The sequence below is a fragment of the Mixophyes fleayi genome, chromosome 11 (genome assembly GCF_038048845.1).
Source record: "Mixophyes fleayi isolate aMixFle1 chromosome 11, aMixFle1.hap1, whole genome shotgun sequence".
NCBI classification, from domain to species: domain Eukaryota; kingdom Metazoa; phylum Chordata; class Amphibia; order Anura; family Limnodynastidae; genus Mixophyes; species Mixophyes fleayi.
Genome location: NC_134412.1, coordinates 9,909,436 through 9,933,002, shown reverse-complemented (window position 1 = coordinate 9,933,002; position 23,567 = coordinate 9,909,436). Strand labels below are relative to the sequence as shown.

The following is a 23,567-nucleotide window of genomic DNA, read 5'->3' as shown; positions in this document are numbered from 1 at the left end:
CGTTTAAGTCTGTGGGCTAATTAAGTAGCTAATCAAATTAATTAACTGGTGTCTGGGGATGACTCAGGGCAAAGCCCTGATTGACTACCATTAGTATTTAAGGCAGGGAGGGCTTAGCTTCCCTGACGGTTATAGCGTTCCAGTCCTGCACTGTTGCTGACCTACTTTTGATTCCTGTATTCCTGATCTACTGTTGATACCCTCTGCTTGTACCTTGGACCTTGCCTGTTTGCTTGTGACCCCTGACCTCGGCTTAAGTCTGACCACCCGCTACTATCTACTCAGTCTACTCTGGCCTGCCGCTGCGGTGTTGCTAACGAACTTGCACTACGCCAGGAGTTAAGTCCTGCGGGCATCCAGGTACTTGTAAGCTCTACAGGAAAGTAGGCTGTTATAGGTGAAGACCTCTGTCACCTGTTCTGCAAGTTCATCATCAGACCGGCAGCCTAACAGTATGATAATTGAAAAATGTTATTCCTTACAAGCGTTTCCTATAGTATGGTGCCGAATTACACTAATGAGTACCACTACACTCTACTTCCATTAATAAATGACATTATAAGTGCAAAATTCATGCGCAAACAGTAGGAAGCAATATAAAACATAGAGAACAGATAGATCATGTGTAAAAAACCCTAAGTTCAACTTGTAATAAATTGTGTCCTTCTGTAAACACTTATTTCAGTCAATTTGATCAATATTCTTTTTCATATGACCAGTTTTCAAAATGGTCCATCAGGTAGACTCCCGAGAATGATACATAGAAGAAAAGAGAGATACTGACAATATAGTGTAGTATTTTAAATTGATTATGAAATTGTAAATCCCAAAAATCTATAGATCTAAAAGAAGAAGTTTGTTTGTTTGTTGGTGAAAATCATCCACAGCTCTGAAGGTAAAACTGACAAATATTATATAGTTATTTAGTATCGAAAAAGAAGCTATTAGACCACATAGCGACAACTCGACAATGCGACAGAGCGACAAATATTAAAAACATAATTTTTGGTTGTAAACAATTGTTTGACTGCTGGAAGGAAACCTCGCGACACCACTACATAATGAAAATGCAACAAAACCAACGCAAAGTTGTCCAGTTGAATCTAGGCCAGGTTCTAGGGGGGTTAGGGTCCCAGTCGGACCGCCCTTTGGTGTATGCTGGGCAGAACTTTGACCCGGGGATCCTTTTCTGAGCCTTCCACAGGAACAAAAACTACACAGATTGGTAACATTGGATCCCAATAGAGATACTAGGGGTTGAAGTCCCGGTCGGACCTTCCGTTGGTGTACGCTGGCCAGAATTTTGACCTGGGAAGCTTGTTCTGGGCCTTCCACTGGATGGATTTGATTTGTATGTCTCTCTGGTTATGCATTCAGACAACCCTGCATCAATTAGTATCAAACCAATGTGAGGTGGTCCAGTTGGATCCTGGCCAGTTTTATGGGGTGTTAGGGTCCCGGTTGGACATCCTATTGGTGTATGCTGGTCAGTACTTTAACCTGGGGAGCCTGTTCTGGGCCTTCCACTGGATGGATTAGGATGAAAACTTCACAGACTGGTAATATTAGACTCCAGAAGACATATTAGGTGGTTGAGATCCTGGTCGGTTCTCCCGTTGTTGTACTTTGGCCAGAACTTTGTTTCAGGGAGCTTGTTTTGGGTCTTCCACAGGATGGATTTGGATGACATTTAATATAAAAACATAAACCACACTGGGCAGCCACCTAATGGGTGTGTTGGAAGAGCTGCTAGTCTGCTAATTATTTTTAAAATGTTGACAGTTACATCCAACTCACTGATAACTTAATAACTTGATGATTTAAACCCGGGCAATGCCGGGTACTTCTGCTAGTCCTCTGATAAAATGAAATTGTCAGTGTGAATTCTCAATATTCTATTACCACCATGTGCTGTGCTTTTTTTGCTGTCTTTTTTGTGCATCACCAGCCCCCCTTGTGATTACTTTGTACAGACAGGTATATACACTTCAATATGAAACAAATCACGCAGCTGTGAATGTTTTTCTCCTTTAAATGGCTTTCTTTTTCTGATCCTAAACTTTGTTAGATAGATAGGCATGCAAAACAAAAAAAAACAGTATCTGGCATGTTATGCACATTTGATTGCTATCCAATAACGATTATCGATTGACGATGTGTGGTTCCAAAGCACAAAGTAATTTAATAGCCAAAAGTAACAGAATAACAATCCGAATAAAACAAGTACAGCCGTTACTTATCGCAGGTGCCCTGGATCCAGTGTACAGTCATTCAGGTCTGAAGGCTGTGGTCAAGAAGACTGGCTACTTGGTCCAGAGCCCCTGCTTGTATACAGTCAGTGAATACAGTAAAATAATGCAGATGATGTGGCTTGCTTCTATTGGTCCAGGCTTCAGGAAGGTCCAGTGTACTGCAGGTCATAGGCCAGTTCAAACCAAAATATCCAAAGGTGGGGGTCAGCTCTCCAGGGGATGCACTCCGATTTTCCTGCCAAGAATGCGGTTTAAACTAGTCTATTTACATTATACAGTCAGCATCATTTTAAACATTTATTCCCTAACATTGCTAACTAGAGTATGCAATGTGCGATCCTTTCGGCGAATGAACCAGACAACTGCGGATGAATAGGGGATTAAAATGATACTAAACACGACATATTTTCTGCTACCTAGACCCTTGATTTCACTAACATGTATATAACTTATAATATTAAACATAAATACTACTACATTTCAACATAAATAACTATGTGTTGCAACTACAATTAATGTGTACTAATTACAAATGTGTATGTTCATGTGAATGTGTGTAAAAGTGTAAAACCTGTTATTGCCATGTGTTGCGGCTGGATACGCTTCTCCATGCCGTAGCGTGCTCTATGCATAATTTCAGACAAAGACAACCATGTTGGCTAGATATTAATTGAAATGACTTATCCAATTTGCTGACTTCGACAGTCATAATACCCTTAAAAAAACATACATTTAATAAGACAATCATAGAACTGCACTTACAATGCTATACAGTAGAATGAAAAAAACCCATATATTATTGGATAAAGGCAAGTCCCCTCCTATCAGAGCCTTCTGATGGTTTCAGTGTTTGGTGTTAAGCCCCGTGTTTGAACAGCTGTTATGGATCGTTTATACAGAGGCGTGATTCTGTTGTAATGTTGCTTACAGCCAACGCGTTTCAACCCGCTTTCTGGGGTCTTTCTCAAGGCACTTCTTTATCTTCCTTACGGCCTACTGCGCCCGGTACACTTTAAGTGTATCAGTCTCAGTGACCGGTAAGGCAGATAAATAAATAATGTTTTTTTACATTTAATTAGGTGTGTGGGAAGGGCCCTAGTCCTTTTCAGCATGGGGCTCGTTAAACCTAAGGGAGGAGTGCATTTTTCTTTGGGCTCAATCTCCCTAGAAGATCCAACCCCATGCTGATCAGCCTAGGGCTGGTTTGGCATTATGGTAGGGGAACCTCACACTGTGAGTTTTCCTGCTATATTGCCACCAGCCCTGGTACTAGTAAATTCCGCATATGTTACTGTCAACTGAGTCAGTCGCCTCTGTTAGCTAAGACTTCTGTTGTCACACATCAGACCCGCTGATCGATGGACTCCCCACTATTACTCATTTTATTTCTGGCAGTTGTACTTCTAAGGGACGGATGCCCCGGAGGCTCTCCTGGCGGGGCACCATCTTCTCAGATGTTATGTGCATGCGGAAAACTGGCAGTATTCCCATTCATTCCTTCCAGCCAATCGGACGCAAGGCTTCACTATTTAAACACACCTCTTAGATGTGTTTGTTGCCAGATCTTCAGGTCTCTCCTCCTGGTCAGACGTCCTGTACCCTGGCTCCTGATTATTGCTACCTGTTCTCTGAGTTTCCAGCACACTGATTCGCAGATCATCACAGCCTCTGTGTCAACTCCACTATCCTAGTGGTAAACGCTCTGCTGATTATTGCTACCTGTTCTCTGAGTCTCCAGCACATTGATCTGCAGATCATCACAGCCTCTGTGTCAACTCCACTACCCTTGTGGTGATTGCTCTGCAGACCATCGCTACCAGTTTCCTGTGTAGCCAGCATACCGTTCTACTGACTCGTGCTCCCAGTATATTGGCTCCGTTGTTTCCCAAGTAAACTGTCTCCTAGGCCCTCATTTATCCTGATTCTTCTCATCCGTGGTATCCTCAGTTATAGTCTTGGTTCTAACTACAGGTTGCTCATCACCTCCGAGGAGAACCGCGACCTGCAGGTCTGGGATCAGCAAAGTCCAAACTCCCTTGCGGAAGCCTCTGGTGAAAACCTCCCTCTCCGTTAGACTTTGCACCTTCTAAGAGGTAGTACCAACGTGAGAAGTCCATACGGGCACTCCTCCGTCCCTACCAGTTGTGACATCTGTGGGCAAAAAAAGCATTACGGCAATTACCTTTACTCTGCCCTTTCTTATATTTGTTAACACTCTGGAAATCATGGGATTTGGAAGAAATATAAACCGTAAATTAAACTGCCATCTCATTAATAGAGCATCTACTGCTTCTGGCTTGTTTCCATCTACCATGAATAAAACCTTTATACTTTAGATTTCTCTGCTTTTGCCATGAGGTCTATTTGTGGATGCTATTATTTGACCACAATTTTCCCCAAAATTATTTAGTTGAGAGACAACTCTCTAGGGTATAGTTTGTGATGATTGAGCCAAGCTGGCTATATGATAGATCCTATAGGGTTTCTGCCCATCGCAATAACGGTTGGACTGCCTTGCACCATCTTATTTGATTGATGTATTACTGGTCCACTAGTATCTGGTTGTCTGAATAGTTTGTACATGACATACAGCTATGGATTTTAGGAATTGGAGACATGCTTTGAATTAGGGATGTGCACCGGCGACTTTTGAGGTCTCGTGTTTTGTGTTTTGTGTTTTGGATCCGGATTTTCGTTATTTTTGGGGTTCGGATTTGTCTCGCAAAACACTTGACGAAAGGTCTCGGTTCGGATTTAAGGTTTTGGATTCGGATTTTTTTTGAAAAAAACATAAAAAGTTTAAAAATCAAGTTTTTGGGCTTATTTTCACTCCTAGGCTATTATTAACCTCAATAACATTCAATAACAAGCATTTCCACTAATTTACAGTGTATTCTGAACACCTCACAATATAGTTATTAGTCCAAAACGTTGCAACAAGGTATCTTTCTGGACTGCGTAGAGGAGTGGGTCACCACAATATATATTAAAAACCCTGAACTTTTATGAATCGCACCAATAAATGTACCTGGACTGCGTAGAGGAGTGGGTCACCACAATATATATTAAAAACCCTGAACTTTTATGAATCGCACCAATAAATGTACCTGGACTGCGTAGAGGAGTGGGTCACCACAATATATATTAAAAACCCTGAACTTTTATGAATCGCACCAATAAATGTACCTGGACTGCGTAGAGGAGTGGGTCACCACAATATATTAAAAACCCTGAACTTTTATGAATCGCACCAATAAATGTACCTGGACTGCGTAGAGGAGTGGGTCACCACAATATATATTAAAAACCCTGAACTTTTATGATTCGCACCAATAAATGTACCTGGACTGCCTAGAGGAGTGGGTCACCACAATATATATTAAAAACCCTGAACTTTTATGAATCGCACCAATAAATGTACCTGGACTGCGTAGAGGAGTGGGTCACCACAATATATATAATAAGAAAACCATCAACTTGTTTGATTCGCACCAATAAATGTACCTGGACTGCGTAGAGGAGTGGGTCACCACAATATATATTAAAAACCCTGAACTTTTATGAATCGCACCAATAAATGTAGCTGGACTGCGTAGAGGAGTGGGTCACCACAATATATATAATAAGAAAACCATCAACTTGTTTGATTCGCACCAATAAATGTACCTGGACTGCGTAGAGGAGTGGGTCACCACAATATATTAAAAACCCTGAACTTTTATGAATCGCACCAATAAATGTACCTGGACTGCGTAGAGGAGTGGGTCACCACAATATATATAATAAGAAAACCATCAACTTGTTTGATTCGCACCAATAAATGTACCTGGACTGCGTAGAGGAGTGGGTCACCACAATATATATTAAAAACCCTGAACTTTTATGAATCGCACCAATAAATGTACCTGGACTGCGTAGAGGAGTGGTCACCACAATATATATTAAAAACCCTGAACTTTTATGATTCGCACCAATAAATGTACCTGGACTGCCTAGAGGAGTGGGTCACCACAATATATATTAAAAACCCTGAACTTTTATGAATCGCACCAATAAATGTACCTGGACTGCGTAGAGGAGTGGGTCACCACAATATATTAAAAACCCTGAACTTTTATGAATCGCACCAATAAATGTACCTGGACTGCGTAGAGGAGTGGGTCACCACAATATATATAATAAGAAAACCATCAACTTGTTTGATTCGCACCAATAAATGTACCTGGACTGCGTAGAGGAGTGGGTCACCACAATATATTAAAAACCCTGAACTTTTATGAATCGCACCAATAAATGTACCTGGACTGCCTAGAGGAGTGGGCACTGGGCACCACAATAAAATATATAAAAAACCTTCAACAGGTCTGCATTACACTACACATACGGCTGCTCCTCCATCCTCTCCATCATATACATGTTGGAGTTTTAGCGTGTGACAACCTCTTGTTTTTGATAATGTCAGTGCATTTTGAATATTTTTCAATTTGCCCCACACCACTGAATGTACTTTATCTATGATACGCATCTATCTATCTTGACTGCGTAGTGTGGTGGCCCCGGTACACAATTTGGTACCGAGGCCACAATATAATTAAAAAACCCTCCACGTGTCAGAATTCCACCAAACAAGTATCTGGACTGCGTAGTGGGGTGGCCCCGGTACCCAATTTGATACCGGGGCCACAATAAAATAAATACACCCTCCACGTGTCAGAATTCCACCAAACAAGTATCTGGACTGCGTAGTGGGGTGGCCCCGGTACCCAATTTGATACCGGGGCCACAATACCTCCTCCAAACATGGTACAGACAATTTGTCATTGAGATCCCATCAAGTATGTTAAAGACAGACAGGGTCCAAGTGTTATTGGTTGACTTTGTAAACCAAAAAACTGTCCCTGTTGCACATAGTCGTGCAATGAAGACTGACTTTTTCATTTAAAGGCACCATCAGTGTAGTGTTTGTAAGTCTAAGTCATATTATACTTTTGGTAAAATTGGTTTATTTTGTTCCTCTTTATGGTAACTACTAATAGAATTAAAGTATTAAATAGAAGCGGCAGTTCCTCTTTATGGGAATTAGTAATAGAATTAAAGTATTAAATAGAATTAAAGTATTAAATAGAGTGGTATAGAGTTGTAGTGTGGTATAGATAGAGTGGTCCCCACAATATAATAATAAAACCCTCAACTGGTCTGAATTCCACCAAACAAGTATCTGGACTGCGTAGTGTGGTGGCCCCGGTACACAATTTGGTACCGAGGCCACAATATAATTAAAAAATTGGGCATCAACTGTCACCGTTGTTTAATATCTGATACACCTAAATATGGACTGCACAGTGGAGTGGCCCCGGTAGTAAATTTGGTGCCGGGGCCACAATACCTCCTCCAACTTCCAAGTGTAGTGTTTATAAAGACAGACAGCGTCGAAGTGTTATTAGTTGGCTTTCTTAACCCTAAAATTGTCCCTGTTGCAAATATTCGTGCAATGGACAGTTACTTTTTTATTGAAAGACTCAAGCTTTCAAGTGTAGTGTTTATTAAATATAAACAACAATACAGTAGTTTTAGAGCACGTCAATACCTCTTGTTTTAAATTATGACACGGCATTTTACTTTTGGTTTAATTTCTTGAATTTTTTAAAATTTGGTTTTACTTTTTGAACATGGCAAACGACTGTTGATTGGTCATATAATGCCAAAAAAAAAATTCTAAGATGGAATTGTCCTTGGGCCCTCACACCCACCCTTATGTTGTTGAAATAGGACATGCACACTTTAACAAACCAATCATTTCAGCGACAGGGCCTACCAAACAACTTTGGCTGAAATGATTGGTTTGTTTGGGCCCCCACACCAAAAAAGCTATTCATCTCTCCCTGTACAGACTAAACAGGCTCTACTGAGGCAAGATGTCATCCTCATCCTCAACCTCTGATTCCTCTCCCCCTACAGTGTGTACTTCCTCCTCATCACACATTATCAATTCGTCCCCGCTGGACTCCACAACCACAGGTCCCTCTGTAGTATCTGGAGGGCAGTGCTGTACTTCATTGAGGAATTGATTATTCATTTTTATAAACATCATTTTTTCAACGTTGTGAGGAAGCAACCTCCTTCGCCGCTCACTGACCAGGTTCCCCGCTGCACTAAAAACTCTTTCCGAGTACACACTGGAGGGGGGACAACTCAGGTAAAATAGAGCCAGTTTGTACAGGGGCTTCCAAACTGCCTTTTTTTCCTGCCAGTAACAATATGGACTGTCTGACATGTCTACTTGGATGGTGTCAGCAAAGTAATCATCCACAATTTTTTCTATTGTGACAGCATCCAATGCAGCGAGAGTAGACATGTCTGCAATGGTTGGCAGGTCCTTCAGTCCGGACCAGATGTTATCAGCATCCCCGCCAGTGCCTCTTTTGGGAAAACTGAGCTTTTTCCTCGCAGCCATAGATGTGGAAGAAAATGAGGGTGGAGCTGTTGGCATGTCACGGTCCTCTTCAGAGGACAATCTCCTGACCAGCAGGTCTTTGCACCGCTGTAGACTTGTGTCCGCCGGAAACAGAGACACAACATACGCTTTAAACCGAGGATCGAGCACGGTGGCCAGAATGTATTCCTCTGACTTTAAAAGAGTGACCACCCTCGGATCCTGGCAAAGCGTACGAAGGGCTACATCCACAAGAGCTACATGCTTGGTGTAATCGCAATGGCTTACCAGCTCCTCCCTCACTTTCTCCAGCTGCTTCTGCAACAGCCTGATCAGGGGAATGACCTGACTCAAGCTGGCAGTGTCGGAACTGACTTCTCGTGTGGCAAGTTCAAATGGCTGCAGAACCTTGCACAACACGGAAATCAGTCTCCACTGCGCTTGACTGAGGCGCATCCCCACTCCTTTGCCTATGTCGTAGGTGGCTGTGTAGGCCTGAATGGCCTTTTGCTGCTCCTCCATCCTCTGCAGCATATAGAGGGTGGAGTTCCAGCGCGTCACAACCTCTTGTTTGAGGTGATGGCAGGGCAGGTTCATGCTTTTTTGATGTGCCTCTAGTCTGCGGTAGGCACTGGCTGAATGCCGAAAGTGTCCAGCAATTTTGCGCGCCACCGCAAGCATCTCCTGCACACCCCTGTCACTCTTGAGGTAATGCTGCACCACCAAATTAATGGTGTGGGCAAAACATGGGACGTGCTGGAAATTGCCCATATTTAATGCCCGCACAATGTTACTGGCATTGTCTGACACCACAAATCCCCATGAGAGTCTAAGTGGGGTAAGCCACTGGGAGATAATTTCCCTCATTTTCTCTAATATGTTGTCAGCGTTGTGCCTCTTATTAAAGCCTGTAATACACAATGTTGCCTGCCTTTGCATGAGCAGCCATTTTGTAGATGCTGCTACTGATGCAGCTGTTGCTGTTGCTGCGGAAGGGGATGCATCTACCCAGTGGGCTGTCACAGTCATATAGTCCTTCGTTTGCCCAGAACCACTTGTCCACATGTCCGTGGTTAAGTGGACAGTGGGTACAACCGCATTTTTAAGAGCACTGAGGACACTTGATCGTACTTCTCTGTACATTTTTGGTATCGTCTGCCTAGTGAAGTGGAATCTCGAGGGGATTTGGTACCGGGGACACAATACCTCCATCAACCCTCTAAATCCCACTCCACTGATGGCGGACACCGGGCGCACGTCTAACACCAACATTGCAGTTACAGCCGCAGTTATACGCTTTGCAATAGGGTGACTACTATCGTATTTTGTGGTCATGGCAAACGACTGTTGGACGGTCAATTGTTTTGTGAAAGACTTAGCGGTCTTACGACTTCCCCTCTGGGAAGATGACCGACTAACAGCAGCAACAGCAGCAGTGGCAGTAGTAGGCGTACCGCTGCAGGATTCCTCGGATGAATCCCGTATTGAGGAGGACTCAGTCTGGCTGCTGACTTGGGCTGCAGGACTGAATCTGATGGAGATTGTGGAGGAAGTTGACGAGGAGGGTGTTGCTGGTGTGTATCCAACTGGACCACGGGATATAGGTGTCCCTGTACCGATGAGGGTCCTAGCCCCAGTTCCTGAACTAACCACTGAACTATGAAGGTTATTCAGGTGACGTATAAGGGAGGATGTTCCTAGGTGGGCAAGATCCTTACCCCTGCTTATTTGAGCTTTACATAAGCTACATATGGCCATACATTGGTTGTCTGGATTTGGATAAAAATAACTCCAGACCGAAGAGGTGCATTTTTTGGTCTTCTGACCAGGCATGACGATGGGCTTTTTCATCCCATGGACATCAGCTGTTTCCCCCCCTGGTGCCTCATTTACAATAACCACATCACCATCCTCATCATCAAGTTCCTCCACAGCGCCAGCTACATCATCAATAGCCTCCTCCCGAGCCACCTCTTCCCGTACAGTGATGGGAAGGTCAGGCTTGACAACCACCAACATCCTTGGACTCGCCTTGTGGATTTGTGATAATTTCTCTTTAGAAGGCAGAGTTGTTTGCTGTTTTGTTGCTGACAGCATAACTCTCTTCAATTTTTTGTAGGGGGGGGGAGGAGGAGGAGGGCTAAGATCCGTGGGTGAAGCTGAACCACTAGTCATGAACACGGGCCAGGGCCTAAGCCGTTCCTTGCCACTCCGTGTCGTAAATGGCATATTGGCAACTTTACGTTTCTCCTCAGATGATTTTAAGTTTCTCTTTTTGCTACTTTTTCTTAACTTGGGCTTTTTGGATTTTACATGCCCGGTACTACGAGATTGGGCATCGGGCTTGGAAGACGACGTTGATGGCATTTCATCGTCTATGTCATGACTAGTGGCAGCAGCTTCAGCATTAGGAGGAAGTGGGTCTTGATCTTTCCCTACTTTATCCTCCAAATTTTTGGTCTCCATTATATGTAGCACAAGATACTTCAGAATGTGTGAACTTGGTAATATTGCAGTACCAATGGACTTATACTGCTGGATTGGTTTTGCAAATTTGGTTATAATTATTATATTTATTTTTTTTAAAAAAATTTTATTTTTTTTTACTTTTTTTTTATTTTTTAAAAACTTGGGAATAATGGGGAAATAACTATGCCCTTAGAAGCACAAAGCACAGGACACAGCACCACTGGACTGAACAGGACACGGCACAGGACCCAGCAGCACTTCGGAACTCAGCAGGACAGAGCACAGGACACAGCACCACTGGACTGATACTGCAGAATGTGTGAACTTTGTAATATTGCAGTACCACTGGACTTATACTGCTGGATTGGTTTTGCAAATTTGGTTATAATTATTATATATTTTTTTTATTTTTTAAATTTTTTATTTTTTTTTACTTTTTTTTTATTTTTTAAAAACTTGTGAATAATGGGGAAATAACTATGCCCTTAGAAGCACAGAGCACAGGACACAGCACCACTGGACTGAACAGGACACGGCACAGGACCCAGCAGCACTACGGAACTCAGCAGGACAGAGCACAGGACACAGCACCACTGGACTGATACTGCAGAATGTGTAAACTTTGTAATATTGCAGTACCACTGGACTTTTACTGCTGAATGTGTGAACTTGGTAATATTGCAGTACCAATGGGCTTATACTGCAGGATTGGTTGTGCAAATTTTGTGGTAATTAAAAAAAATTAAAGTAGTTTTTGGTATTTTTTTAAAAAAACTTTTTTTTATTTTTTTAAACACAGGGGAATATTGGGGAAATAACTATGCCCTTAGAAGCACAGAGCACAGGACACAGCACCACTGGACTGAACAGGACACAGCACAGGACCCAGCAGCACCACTGACCTCAGAAGGACAGAGCACAGCACACAGCACCACTGGACTGATACTGCAGAACACAGCACAGCACAGCACAGAACTAAACAGCACAGCACGAGATCTACCAGGACAGAGGACCACCTAACACACCCTCCCTCTACCCTGATCAATGCCCGAGTGAAGATGGCGGCGACTAGCGGGGAATTTATAGGATCCGAGTATCGCGAGATCCGACAACGGGATTATGAGTCAGAGCCTCAGTTTCACATTTGAATTTGGCGCCAATACCCGGATCTGTCTCGGATCCGACTCGGATCCGCAACGTTCGGGTGGGCTCGGATTTCATAAATCCGAGTGCGCTCATCCCTACTTTGAATACCTCCAACATTTCTTAGATATTTGATGGCAGTCTAGGTTTGTGTTCTAGTCACAATCCTTGAGCTGTCCTATGTCCGCAATGAGCACCCCATCCTTGTTAATACACTACATGGCCAAAAGTAGGTGGAAACCCCTTCTACTTAGGTTATTTGGCCATTTCAGCCACACCCATTACTAACAGGTGCGTAAAATGAAACATACAGCCATGCAATCTCCATAGACAGACATTAGTAGTAGAATAGGTCATAGTGAAGCACTCAGTGACTTTCAACATGGCATTATAGGATGCCTCCTTCAAAAACGTCAGTTTTTCAAATTTCTACACTGCTAGAGCTTCCCTGATCAACTGTAAGGGCTGTTATTGTGAAGTGGAATCATCTAGGAGCAAGAACACCTCAGCCCTTGAAGCGGTAGGCCACACAAGCTCACTGAACAAGATGGGCAAAAGCTGTTGCCATTTGAACACTGCCACAGTGATTGCATCAGGGTGATTAGCTACTCCACAGAACTGTTTACAGTCTTTGTTATCTGATTTGGAATATCCGGGGCTAACAGCGTGAACAATCCATTTTAACCAGTCGCTACTTGGAAGGTGATCTACATGTATTGCAAATATTGTATTGTGGCACACAGTCACTTTCTAGACTGGTCAACACTATCTACTCATCTCAATGTATGTGTATGTCTGATACCCTCCATCAGAGAGATATACTCTGTGATTCATTTAGCCCATGATTGGACCCCTTTAAATCCATGACTACCATCTGCTAATCGGTGTCTATTTCAGTTATGTGATAATTTATCTTCACTCATCATCTGTCAGTGGAGTCCGATTGTGGATCCCTTTTTCATCAACATTTCATTCTCGACCTAGCAGTCTGTTGGCAATTATGTTCAGCATTGTTTGTGTATCCTATCTCACACCAGGGACGGATCTAGAATTTTTTTCTACCCCGGGGGAAGTAGGGGGGTGATTTAAGCCCCGCCCCCTTTCTAACTTCTAAGACTGCCGGCGGCTGCACAGTATGTGCAGGTCTGTTCGGCAGTGATAATGTGCTGTCCCGCTGCTCTGATTGTGTTTAAAACACAATCAGAGCAGCCGGGCAGCACATTATCACTGCCGAACGGACCTGCACAGTGTGCAGCCGCCGGCAGCAAGCCCCTTCTAGGGGGAGGCGATCGCCCCGATCGCCCCCCCCCCCCCCCCCCGGATCTGCCACTGTCTCACACAATAGTCATATGCCGGCATGTTGTAGATTTCCTGCATTTGCGATATTTCAGTGGGTAGCTGCCAATTATTCATAGATCCTAATAGCAATTAATGTTGTACTTAGCTTTTATATATAATCTGCTTTATTTAAATACCAATACATTTTAATACATTTTGAAACATCTTTTTCTAGCTATGTTTATTGAAAATATAAGTGGTGGGGGTCATTCTCAGTGCTGAACTGCTTAATGTCTTCATTTTTTTTGTACTGCAACAAAGTTTGAAGCCCCCAACCCACACATGTATGAATGAATTTTGACCCTGTTTGAATTATTCAAGCATCTCTAATCAGCATAACCTGTAATGTTACCTATTTTCCTGCATAGAAAAATAACCAAGTGCAATCATTCCTTCTTGACAACTGCAATTTTATTTATAATAAATAATATCAAAATAAAATAATCAGATTGCATACCCAGAAACTGTTTAATCAAACTGAACTTAATTATTGTCATAAACCTGTCTGGCTGGAGACTCATAAATTACATATTTGCCACTCCCAGGTGGAAGTCACTAATGGGGGTACCACGCAGAAACACACTTCACTTGGCCAAGGAGATTGGCCATCGAGGTCAAATGGCGATTGGACAATTCCATGGCTATAGAGATAATATGATAGTGGGCGACAAAAACTGTATTTGTAGGAATGGAGACTGAAGATTAGTTGGAAGATCTAAGACATGGTGGTAGAAATGAAAATTGCAGAATAGTAGGAGGAAAACAAAGGTCAAAAACAAGTCAGTGGCATACTAGTTTCTAAATAAGGCCACACCATTCTCCAAGCTTTGCTCAGGCAAATCTAGGTTTTGATATGAAAAATATGGGCTGATTGCTGTGGCCAGCAGATGAAGACACTTATGTTTCCAGTGTGTTTCTGCTGCCACTTGTCAAATTGCAGGGACAGGTTTGATTCCTTAAAATGCAGAACTACCTCTTGTGAAGAATTGAAGCATGTAAGGGGGACAAGAGGGCTGTCTTGATCAAAAACTACGCATACAATTTTCTCTTATCTTGCTCATTGGGTTGGCTAAAAATGGTTCAACTGTATCAGTTCCCTGTGTTTCAGCAACTATGCATTCAACATCTAGTAGCAAAGAACTGTAGAAATATGACATAGAAGATAATTTAGCTACTGATTGATCAAACTTTTATTTTCTTTATAAAAATGTATCCATTAAGAGCGATGAATACTAACCGGAACCATGAAGTAAGGGAAGTGCTCTTTTCCTTTTGTATATATAATCAATCTTGTATAAGTCATGATTGTAGAAATTACAAATCCATATGTGGTAATAAACATATACAAGTAGAGTCTGAACATAATATGATTTTTGGCCCACAAATCCCCCAATATCACAACTGCTATCGTGTGGGGTATTCAGTGCTGGAAAATTGCTTTATTAGAACAAAAATAGGCTGCCATCTTGTTTACAACTAGCCCCATCACAGAAATCCACGAGAGATCCTACTATCTACCCTGTTGTGTTGGTGGCCGGGGAAACAAATGGGACCACCAAGAGATGGCTCGTCTACCATTAGAGTTACAGTGGTTGATACTGGGTTTCAATGCAATTACATATATATTCTGAGTAGCACATATCTTAAGATATGTGCAACAGTATGTTAAATGCATCTTAATGGCTTACCACATTATCTGTTCCTTACCCCATTAGCTTAAAGAGTTACAGTCACCTAGATGTCCTGACTTGCAGAATTCCGGCCACTCGGCCTATCAATCTCTCCTCTACCATTGTGGTAGGAGTCAAGCACTTGGTCTCCCTGTTACAGCAGGCCCACCAAGTAACAAGTCCCACAGAGTTCTTCTGAGCTGCAGATGTACCAGTCCAGCAGAAGCCTAGACTTCAATGTTGGAGTTCTTCCCAGGATTAAAGCAAAAACAGGAACAACCTGCCTTGGGTTTCACTCTTTCCTCTATACCCTGTAAGTTTTCCATGCTCAGGGCTAAGTCGGGGGTGGCCTTACATAATGGGATCCTCTGAGAATGACTGTCTGTCAACAGGGGCTGTTAGAGGGCTGTACCTTCTCATCCCAGTACAGTCCTTGATCCCCTACTGGATTTGACTCCAAGGTGTCTAGATAGAGATCATGTGGACACACTCTGATTAATTAAGGGGCAAGGCCAAGATAATTAAGTGACACTCCTGATCAGATGTGTGCTAGTACTGGCTGAAAATGCTTGTAAGGGGTTAAAACCCCTTACAAGCATTTTCAGCCAGTACTAGCACACATCTGATCAGAACTTCCTGTAAACCAAGGAGAGGTGATGAATACAGCTACAGCCCCCTCACCTGTATTCTGAAACTGGACCCCACCTAATCGTTACCCATAGTGAAAAAGTCTCCTGTATAGGCATGGCTACAATGTACCATTATCCCCATATAATGTGACACTGCACTTGCACTCTTGGGATCTGGGGAACACTAACTGGGCTATAGAAGTACATGTTGTTATACTCCTCTTTTTGAGAGAAATGAGGGGCAGGCCGATTAAGGTGATATCAATCTTGTTTCATCACAGTCCCACTCCAAGTGATGTAAGCACCAGCTTTCCTAGCCTGGGTTGGTAGTGGCGATTGTGGGGGCAAACAGCATGTGTTCCACCCCAAAAAATGCTATTCGGCCAGCTTCTTATTAGTTTCTAATTCATGCTCCAGCTTCTTGCTCAGAAAAGCTTATTTTTAAAGCATTAAATCAGTTTGGATCACTGATTTCACATCAAATTAACACTACAGTGGGTCCCTTATACAAAATGCATTAGTATTTTGCCTCACCCACCAAGGTTATGGGCATGAAATCAGGGCGCAAAGTGGTCAAAGTCACCGTATTTTATCATTTTGAATAAGTAGCTGCAGTTTTCAATGGTTAAATGCAGTTGGGCCAGCAATTTGACAGTGGGAATCAACACAGGGTGGTCTGTTACAAATAAAACATCTGTCTTTTGCCTGGCCCAACGCTGTTTTGGGCATGCAATCAGGTGGCAAAGTGGACACAGATAGCATTTTGAGCATTTTGAATAAGTAGCTGCAGATTTGCAAGGGTTGATGTTTTTATTAAAATTGCAACAAAAATAAATCCAGTATCACTTTGTCCAAGATAAAATAGACTAAATACATTATCCAAAGGGTAAAAAGGACCAATATGAACAAAAACACACCCAATTCTACTACAATCCCATCACAAAACAACTAATACACCACTTCACAAATATAAAAAAAAAAAAAAGACAAAAAACCACAAAACAAATCAAAAACTTTCCACGAGAGAAAACATGCCAACCCTTAGCACAATACTTTTCATTACCACAACCCCGCTACCAATCTATAATACCACCCACACATCCTTTACTGTCAGATAATGAAAGCAAACTTTAAATGTATGTAAACCTTACTACAAAAAAAAAGGGTTTCCACAAAATCTAATAGTGATAAAACAGGATAGATAGCCAAGAATGGAGAGACTGCCAGGTGTTAGCTACCGCTTAGGGAGGTCTCAGCCCCCACCAAAGTCTACCCCAGCTCGCAGCATCCATCTGGCCCCTCTCCATTTCCCTTATTTTCCAAACCTCATGCAGAATACTATCCACCACCTCACTACAGGGAAGGATTTTGCCCCTAATGGACACTAAACACCGTACGCTCCATGTGTAAAACCTAACAACTACGCTAACTAAAAAACGAGTGCTTAAATCAAAATCCCCACACCTTTTGAGCACTCCATACACCCACTCAGGGTAACTAAGCCCCGAAAGACACGCAAGGCCTAAGGCGTGGGACACTCCCTTGTAAACCTCTATATTAAAAGGACACTGAAGCAAGAAGTAGTCAATTGTCTCCACCTCCCCATAACATTCCTCCTGTGGACAACCACGATCATCGACACCCCTATGCTTCAGGTTCCCCTTAACAAAGAGCCTCCCGTGAAATGCAAGCCAAGTGAGATCATTAAACTTCGGAGGAATCCGCTTGGAATTCACTAAAGACAGACCCTTCGAGCTCATATCACCTGGGCAATCCTTTAGTAACAGGGGCACATCAAAGTGAGTATGCAAAATCCTCCTCTCCAACACCCTTCTAGAGGAGCATTTTGCCTCACCCACCTCAATCTGCCATTTCCTTGTCACCTTTAAACCCTGAACCACATAGGCCGGGAGGTATCCATGCTTAACTCGAAAAAAAAATCGGGACCCCCATCCAACCATGCATTGAGAAAGGGGTGCACCCACACACGAAAGCCAGCTACCCACCGAGGGGGAGACTCCAAAAAGAGACTCCCGAGATTAAGCTTCAAGAAGTACTAAAGAACAGCACTGGGTTTACCATTCCCAGGCCACCTTGATCCTTCGGTTTGTAGGTCACATTCCTCTTGACGAAGTACAACTTGTTCCCCCATAACAACTGAAAGAACAAGGAACTGACCTTGACCCTTAATGATTCTGACAACAGACATATGTAACTGACGTACAAAAAAATTGGGATCAAGTAAGTCTTGATCAAATCAATCCGTTCTCTGTAGGGCAGCTTCCACTTCTTCCAGTTATTCACCTTAGAGGCGGCATCTGCCAGTTTCAATTCCCAATTTCGCTGGGCATAATCACCTGAACCAAATAGAATGCCTAAGATTTTAACCTCTTGACTGGCCTGAGGGAGCGCATCCGGAAGGACAAACTGCTGTCCTTCCTCCCCTAACCAGAGAACTTGACTCTTTTCTTGGCTTATCTCTGAGCCCGAAGCCTCAGAATATTCACAGATTAGATTTTCAATGCCACGCACCTCTGCAATGTCTGACAAGACGACTGTGACATCATCAGCTTAGGCCGCTACCTTCAAGGGAACATCCATAGCCAGCTGCACTCCTTTCACAGCACCGTTCTAAATCCTCCTGATAAAAGGATCAATCGCAAATACATAGAGGAGAGGGTTCAAGGGACAACCTTGTCTGACTCCAGATGACACCGCAAAAGTAGGACCCACCCAACCATTTACAAGAGGGAAGCTCTCGGCCTGCCTATAAATGGTACGTAGCCAATCAACCAACCTCACTGGCAGACCATACCTCTCAAGAAGTGCCCACAGATATTCATGATTGACACAATCAAGCGCCCTAGATTGATCCAGCGGCAGAAGGTACTTACCCCACTTCTCAGCCCTGCACCGCTCCACGGCCTCCCGAACGCCAAGGGCAGCATTAAAGATGCTTCGAGCCTTCACCGTACAGTGCTGAGAAGTGGAAAGCAACAGGCCTGATACTTCCATAATCCTGTTAAAAATGACTGTTGCCAGAATCTTTCTATCAGAATTGACAAGAGCAATGGGGCGCCAATTCTCAATCCTGGATGGGTCTTTCCCCGTGGATAGCAAAATAAGGGCGGACTGCCTCATGGAGAGAGGGAGTAACTCTCTACCCAAGCTCTCTTTAAAAAACGCCACTAGGTGTGGGGCCAGGAGGTCCACAAAGGCTTTATAAAACTCGGAAGATAAACCATCCGGCCCTGGGATTTCTTATTTGATAAACTATCAATTGCCCTCCGGACCTCGTCCACCGTTATCTCAGAATCCAAGGGATAAAGAGAAGCCTGATGGCCACCAAGCCCAGACACCCCCCCTTAGAAACCGTTCCATGTTCTCTCTGATAATTACCTTCCCAGACAAAAAGCCAGAGTAGAAGGAGTGCATGACTGCCAAGTTACCTCCTTGGTCTTTCCGGAGGACCCCTCTGTCATCGCGCAGTTCCCTCACCTCCTTCGCATCAACCGAACTCTTACAGTTAAGGTAGGGATCCGGAGAGTGGTACTTACCGTAGTCCCTTTCCAAAACCAAAGAGGCATAACGGTCATACTAACACTCTTTTATCTGGGATTTTACCCGGGAGATTTCCTCACTATCTCCACCCACAGAAATTAGGAAATTGAGCTTCCGTCTCAAGGCATGGCAGACGTTCTTTTTTTATCCAATTCCTCTGAACTACCAGTTCCCTAAAGAACCTCCGAGTTCTTCCTTTGAATTCCTCCCACCATTCTGGCCTACCCCAACCTGTGTCCTAAAGTGTTTCTTGGGTTTCAAGGAAGTCCCTAAAGGATTGTCTGACCTCCTCATCATCCAGAAAGCTGGAGTTCAGACGCCACAGGCCTCTGCCTTTCTGAGAGGTGAGAACGTGATCCGAGAACTCTACCGCCATCAACTTTGGAGTTGATGTGACAGAGCTCCCTTTAACAAAAACCTATCTATTCTTGACCTACTTCTACCTCTAAAAAAGGTTAACCCCGTGAGGTCTGGAGAGTGACGAATATGCACATCTACCTGCACTTTGGGCCTCAGGACCATCTCTGCAACAGCAGTACACACAATTTCCCAACGCCATTTAAACCTTGCAAAAAGGCAGCTACTTATTCAAAATGCTCAAAATGCTATCTGTGCCCACTTTGCCACCTGATTGCATGCCCAAAACAGCGTTGGGCCAGGCAAAAGACAGATGTTTTATATGTAACTGACCACCCTGTGTTGATTCCCACTGTCAAATTGCTGGCCCAACGGCATTTAACCTTTGAAAATCTGCAGCTACTTATTCAAAATGCTCAAAATGCTATCTGTGCCCACTTTGCCACCTGATTGCATGCCCAAAACAGCGTTGGGCCAGGCAAAAGACAGATGTTTTATATGTAACTGACCACCCTGTGTTGATTACCACTGTCAAATTACTGGCCCAATGGCATTTAACCCTTGCAAATCTGCAGCTACTTATTCAAAATGCTCAAAATGCTATCTGTGCCCACTTTGCCACCTGATTGCATGCCCAAAACAGTGTTGGGCCAGGCAAAAGACAGATGTTTTATATGTAACTGACCACCCTGTGTTGATTCCCACTGTCAAATTGCTGGCCCAACGGCATTTAACCCTTGCAAATCTGCAGCTACTTGTTCAAAATGATAAAATACGGTAACTTTGCCCACTTTGCCCCCTGATTTCATGCCCATAGCCTTGTTGGGTCAGGCGAAATACTAATGCTTTTTGTATAAGGGACCCCCTGTAGTGTTATTTTGATGTGAAATCAGTGATCCAAATTGATTTAATCCTTTAAAAATAAGCTTTTCTGAATAAGAAGCTGGAGCATGAATTACAAACAAATAAGAAGCTGACTTCAGCCTCGTTCTGAATGATGACTTGCAGCGCAGGGATCCACAATACGAATGACAGTGACTACACTCTGACAGTGAGTCAGAGCATGTGAATGACGTTGAATCTACTCTGATGTTTCTGTTTCTGTTTCACTTTTACAGAGTCATTGCAGGAAGAATGTGTCGAGTGAAACAAAATCTACTGGAAACAAGTGATTCTAACTCTGTTGGCCAGTTAGTTCAACACTGATTACCTCTTTATGATTCCCAGCAACATGCGGCTGATTACCCTGCAGTAGACTGATAACACTTCTAGTTTTCAGCACCTTCTATTCATCATGGGATCACTGATTGGATTTCTGTGTGTCCTCTCAGCTCTCACAGCAACTGGTAAGTCTGTTTTACAATACATAATCTGACTTACAATCACCTCTTCTGTCACCTGGTTTCCTGTAGATATTTAATCTGTATTTGTCAAACCTCCTGAAATAGTGTTATGTGAGAGACTGTTAGTGATGTTCTGTTGAGTGTAATGAATCCTTTCCATTATGTACTGCGCAGAACTTTATACAGTTCCTATCTGTATCCCTCCAGCTATACTGATTGTATGCTCTAAACTCATTGCATATGTGTGTGACAAACTCAGTCAGTGGGGCCGCTTCAAATAAATACGATGTAATCCAAGACTATACAAAATCGCAGATTTTTCCTCCAACCACACAGCGCAGGAGAATTTGCGATGTTGTTGTGACCGTAGAACACAGTAATGTGCGCAGACAGATATGGCGATGATGTCTGATGGTACATCAGGTTGAATTGAATTGCCCCAGTGTTTTCCTACAGAAAACAAAAGGTGAAACTTTGCTGAGAAACAACTATCATGAAATTATACTGAAAAAAAGTTTTAAACTAAAAAAAGTTTCCATTCAGATTCTTTTCCTAAACGTTTATCCCCAAACTGATAATAAAATCATTTACTCATATTAGATACACCGCTGTGTGACTGAAAGACAACATTTAAATGTATGACCACCTACTTAAGGTGGTTACCCTATGGTGTTGCCTTTTATAACTGCCATGCATTTGTACATTTACTTGATGTGTGGCTCAACAGCGGTATACGCCTTTGATATGCGCTGGCGTGTTCTCCTGTGTGTGGTAATGCATCCAGAAAGCTAGCGGCATAGAGCTTTACTCATATCAGTAGCCCATTCATTTCAATGGAATTCCCAGCATGTCAAACCCCATGGAAAAGAATGGACCATTGAAATAAATGGTAGATGCTACACTTGTAAAAAATAAATAATTTAAAATAAACACTTCCCCAGTATCCTCTTCCTCTTGCTTTATCTCTGATGCTACTCTGTTTTATCTCTTTATTTATTTTCTATCAGGCTGATAACTCTTATACATCCACTCCCTTTTACATTTACCTCAGGGACTAACTCTCCCAGCATTCCCTCTGACTCCAACTTAAAGTTCCCTTACCTTACTCTGATTGGCTAGTCTCTTTATTGGAGCCTGTCAATGTTCAAAGATGCATAGTGCCTGATAGACATGTTAATCCTAAACAATTTAATTACGTATATAGGGGTATCATGCATGCCCTAGGGATGAGGGGACAATGGTCTGAAACTTCACCTAGTACCCTAGCACCAGCCATGCGTATAGATATCATGCCACAGAGAGGAGTGAACATTGATGTATATGTTTCCTACTTTATTCCACTCTTCTTCCATGTTCTGTTTGTACTTCCTAATTGCAGGTTTTTCTCTCACGTGCAACCTGTGTCTGATTTCTAAATATACCTCCTGTCCTGAAAAAATCATGGAGTGCCTCCCCGATACTGCTTGTGGTGTTAGCCATACAACGACTGAAACACGTATGTAAAAAAAAAATAATATAGACATATTTTGCAATTTCCAAACATTGTTTACTTTTAAAGAAGTGAAATTGCTAAATGTGACATGTGCTTTGTTATTTTAAGCTGTGAACCAATGGTTCCTTTTAATAAAACTTACTGGGAACTACTCTTAGCACAGTACAAGTTCAAGTCAATGCTTTATCCACTTGGTGTATTGGGAGCAGGATACAGGTCTTGGAGAAACACTGGCTGTAGGTAGGGTTCTGTCTAAGCATTGGACACTGTCATACTCAGTACATCCAGAGGGTAAACATTGACTCACAGATCTTACATGCAATTTGCAATTCATAGAAGGTATTTTACTGAGAAATAGTTGCATCATCTGGGAGCAGCATTTATAATAGAAGATAAGAAGACAAGGGGCAGAGAAACTCAATTTACTCAGATTTAAACAGACTGAACTGAAGGCCAAACAGATGAGTTTTAGGATGCAACCAGATCTATTTATATATATTTTTCTATATATGTTCAAACAAGCTCTTTTTTGTTTTGCAACTAGTGCACTATTGTTTTCTTTTGTTTTTTTCCATCATGCCTGTTGGATTGTTGTGCAATCACCAGTACTCATATGTATTCGCTAATTACTTAATTAGTCTATTGCCTCTTGGCTGATTGGCAAATCCGGATCTCTTTAAAAACTGGCTAGGAAGACCAGTTGGACATTACTATCCCTGAGGAAGCCCACTGGCCATTGCCACCGGGCGAAACGCGTTGGGGACTGTCCCTCAACTCAGTTTTATTCAACTTACTAGCATGCTAGCATCTTACATTACCATATACAGACATCCACATCGGAGACCAGCCTGTAGCGTGTATGCGCTCATCCGTAGCGGCA

General features: G+C 42.7%; 1 protein-coding gene across 4 annotated transcripts in view; it reads left to right on the top strand.

Moving 5' to 3' along the window:
* LOC142107658 (phospholipase A2 inhibitor NAI-like) overlaps positions 1-23,567 on the top strand; it is a 48,497-nt gene that overhangs the window by 17,130 nt on the left and 7,800 nt on the right. For 3 of the 4 annotated variants that reach the window (XR_012679993.1, XR_012679992.1, XM_075191222.1), the window contains exon 2: positions 22,574-22,690. Coding sequence is in view for 2 of the 4 variants with exons in the window: in XM_075191222.1 (XP_075047323.1) it covers positions 22,574-22,690 (117 nt within the window). In the remaining 2 variants the exon portion in view is untranslated. Of the gene's footprint in view, positions 1-20,991; positions 21,199-22,573; positions 22,691-23,567 lie in introns of those variants that run through there. The other variant, XM_075191223.1, reaches the window with a different exon arrangement.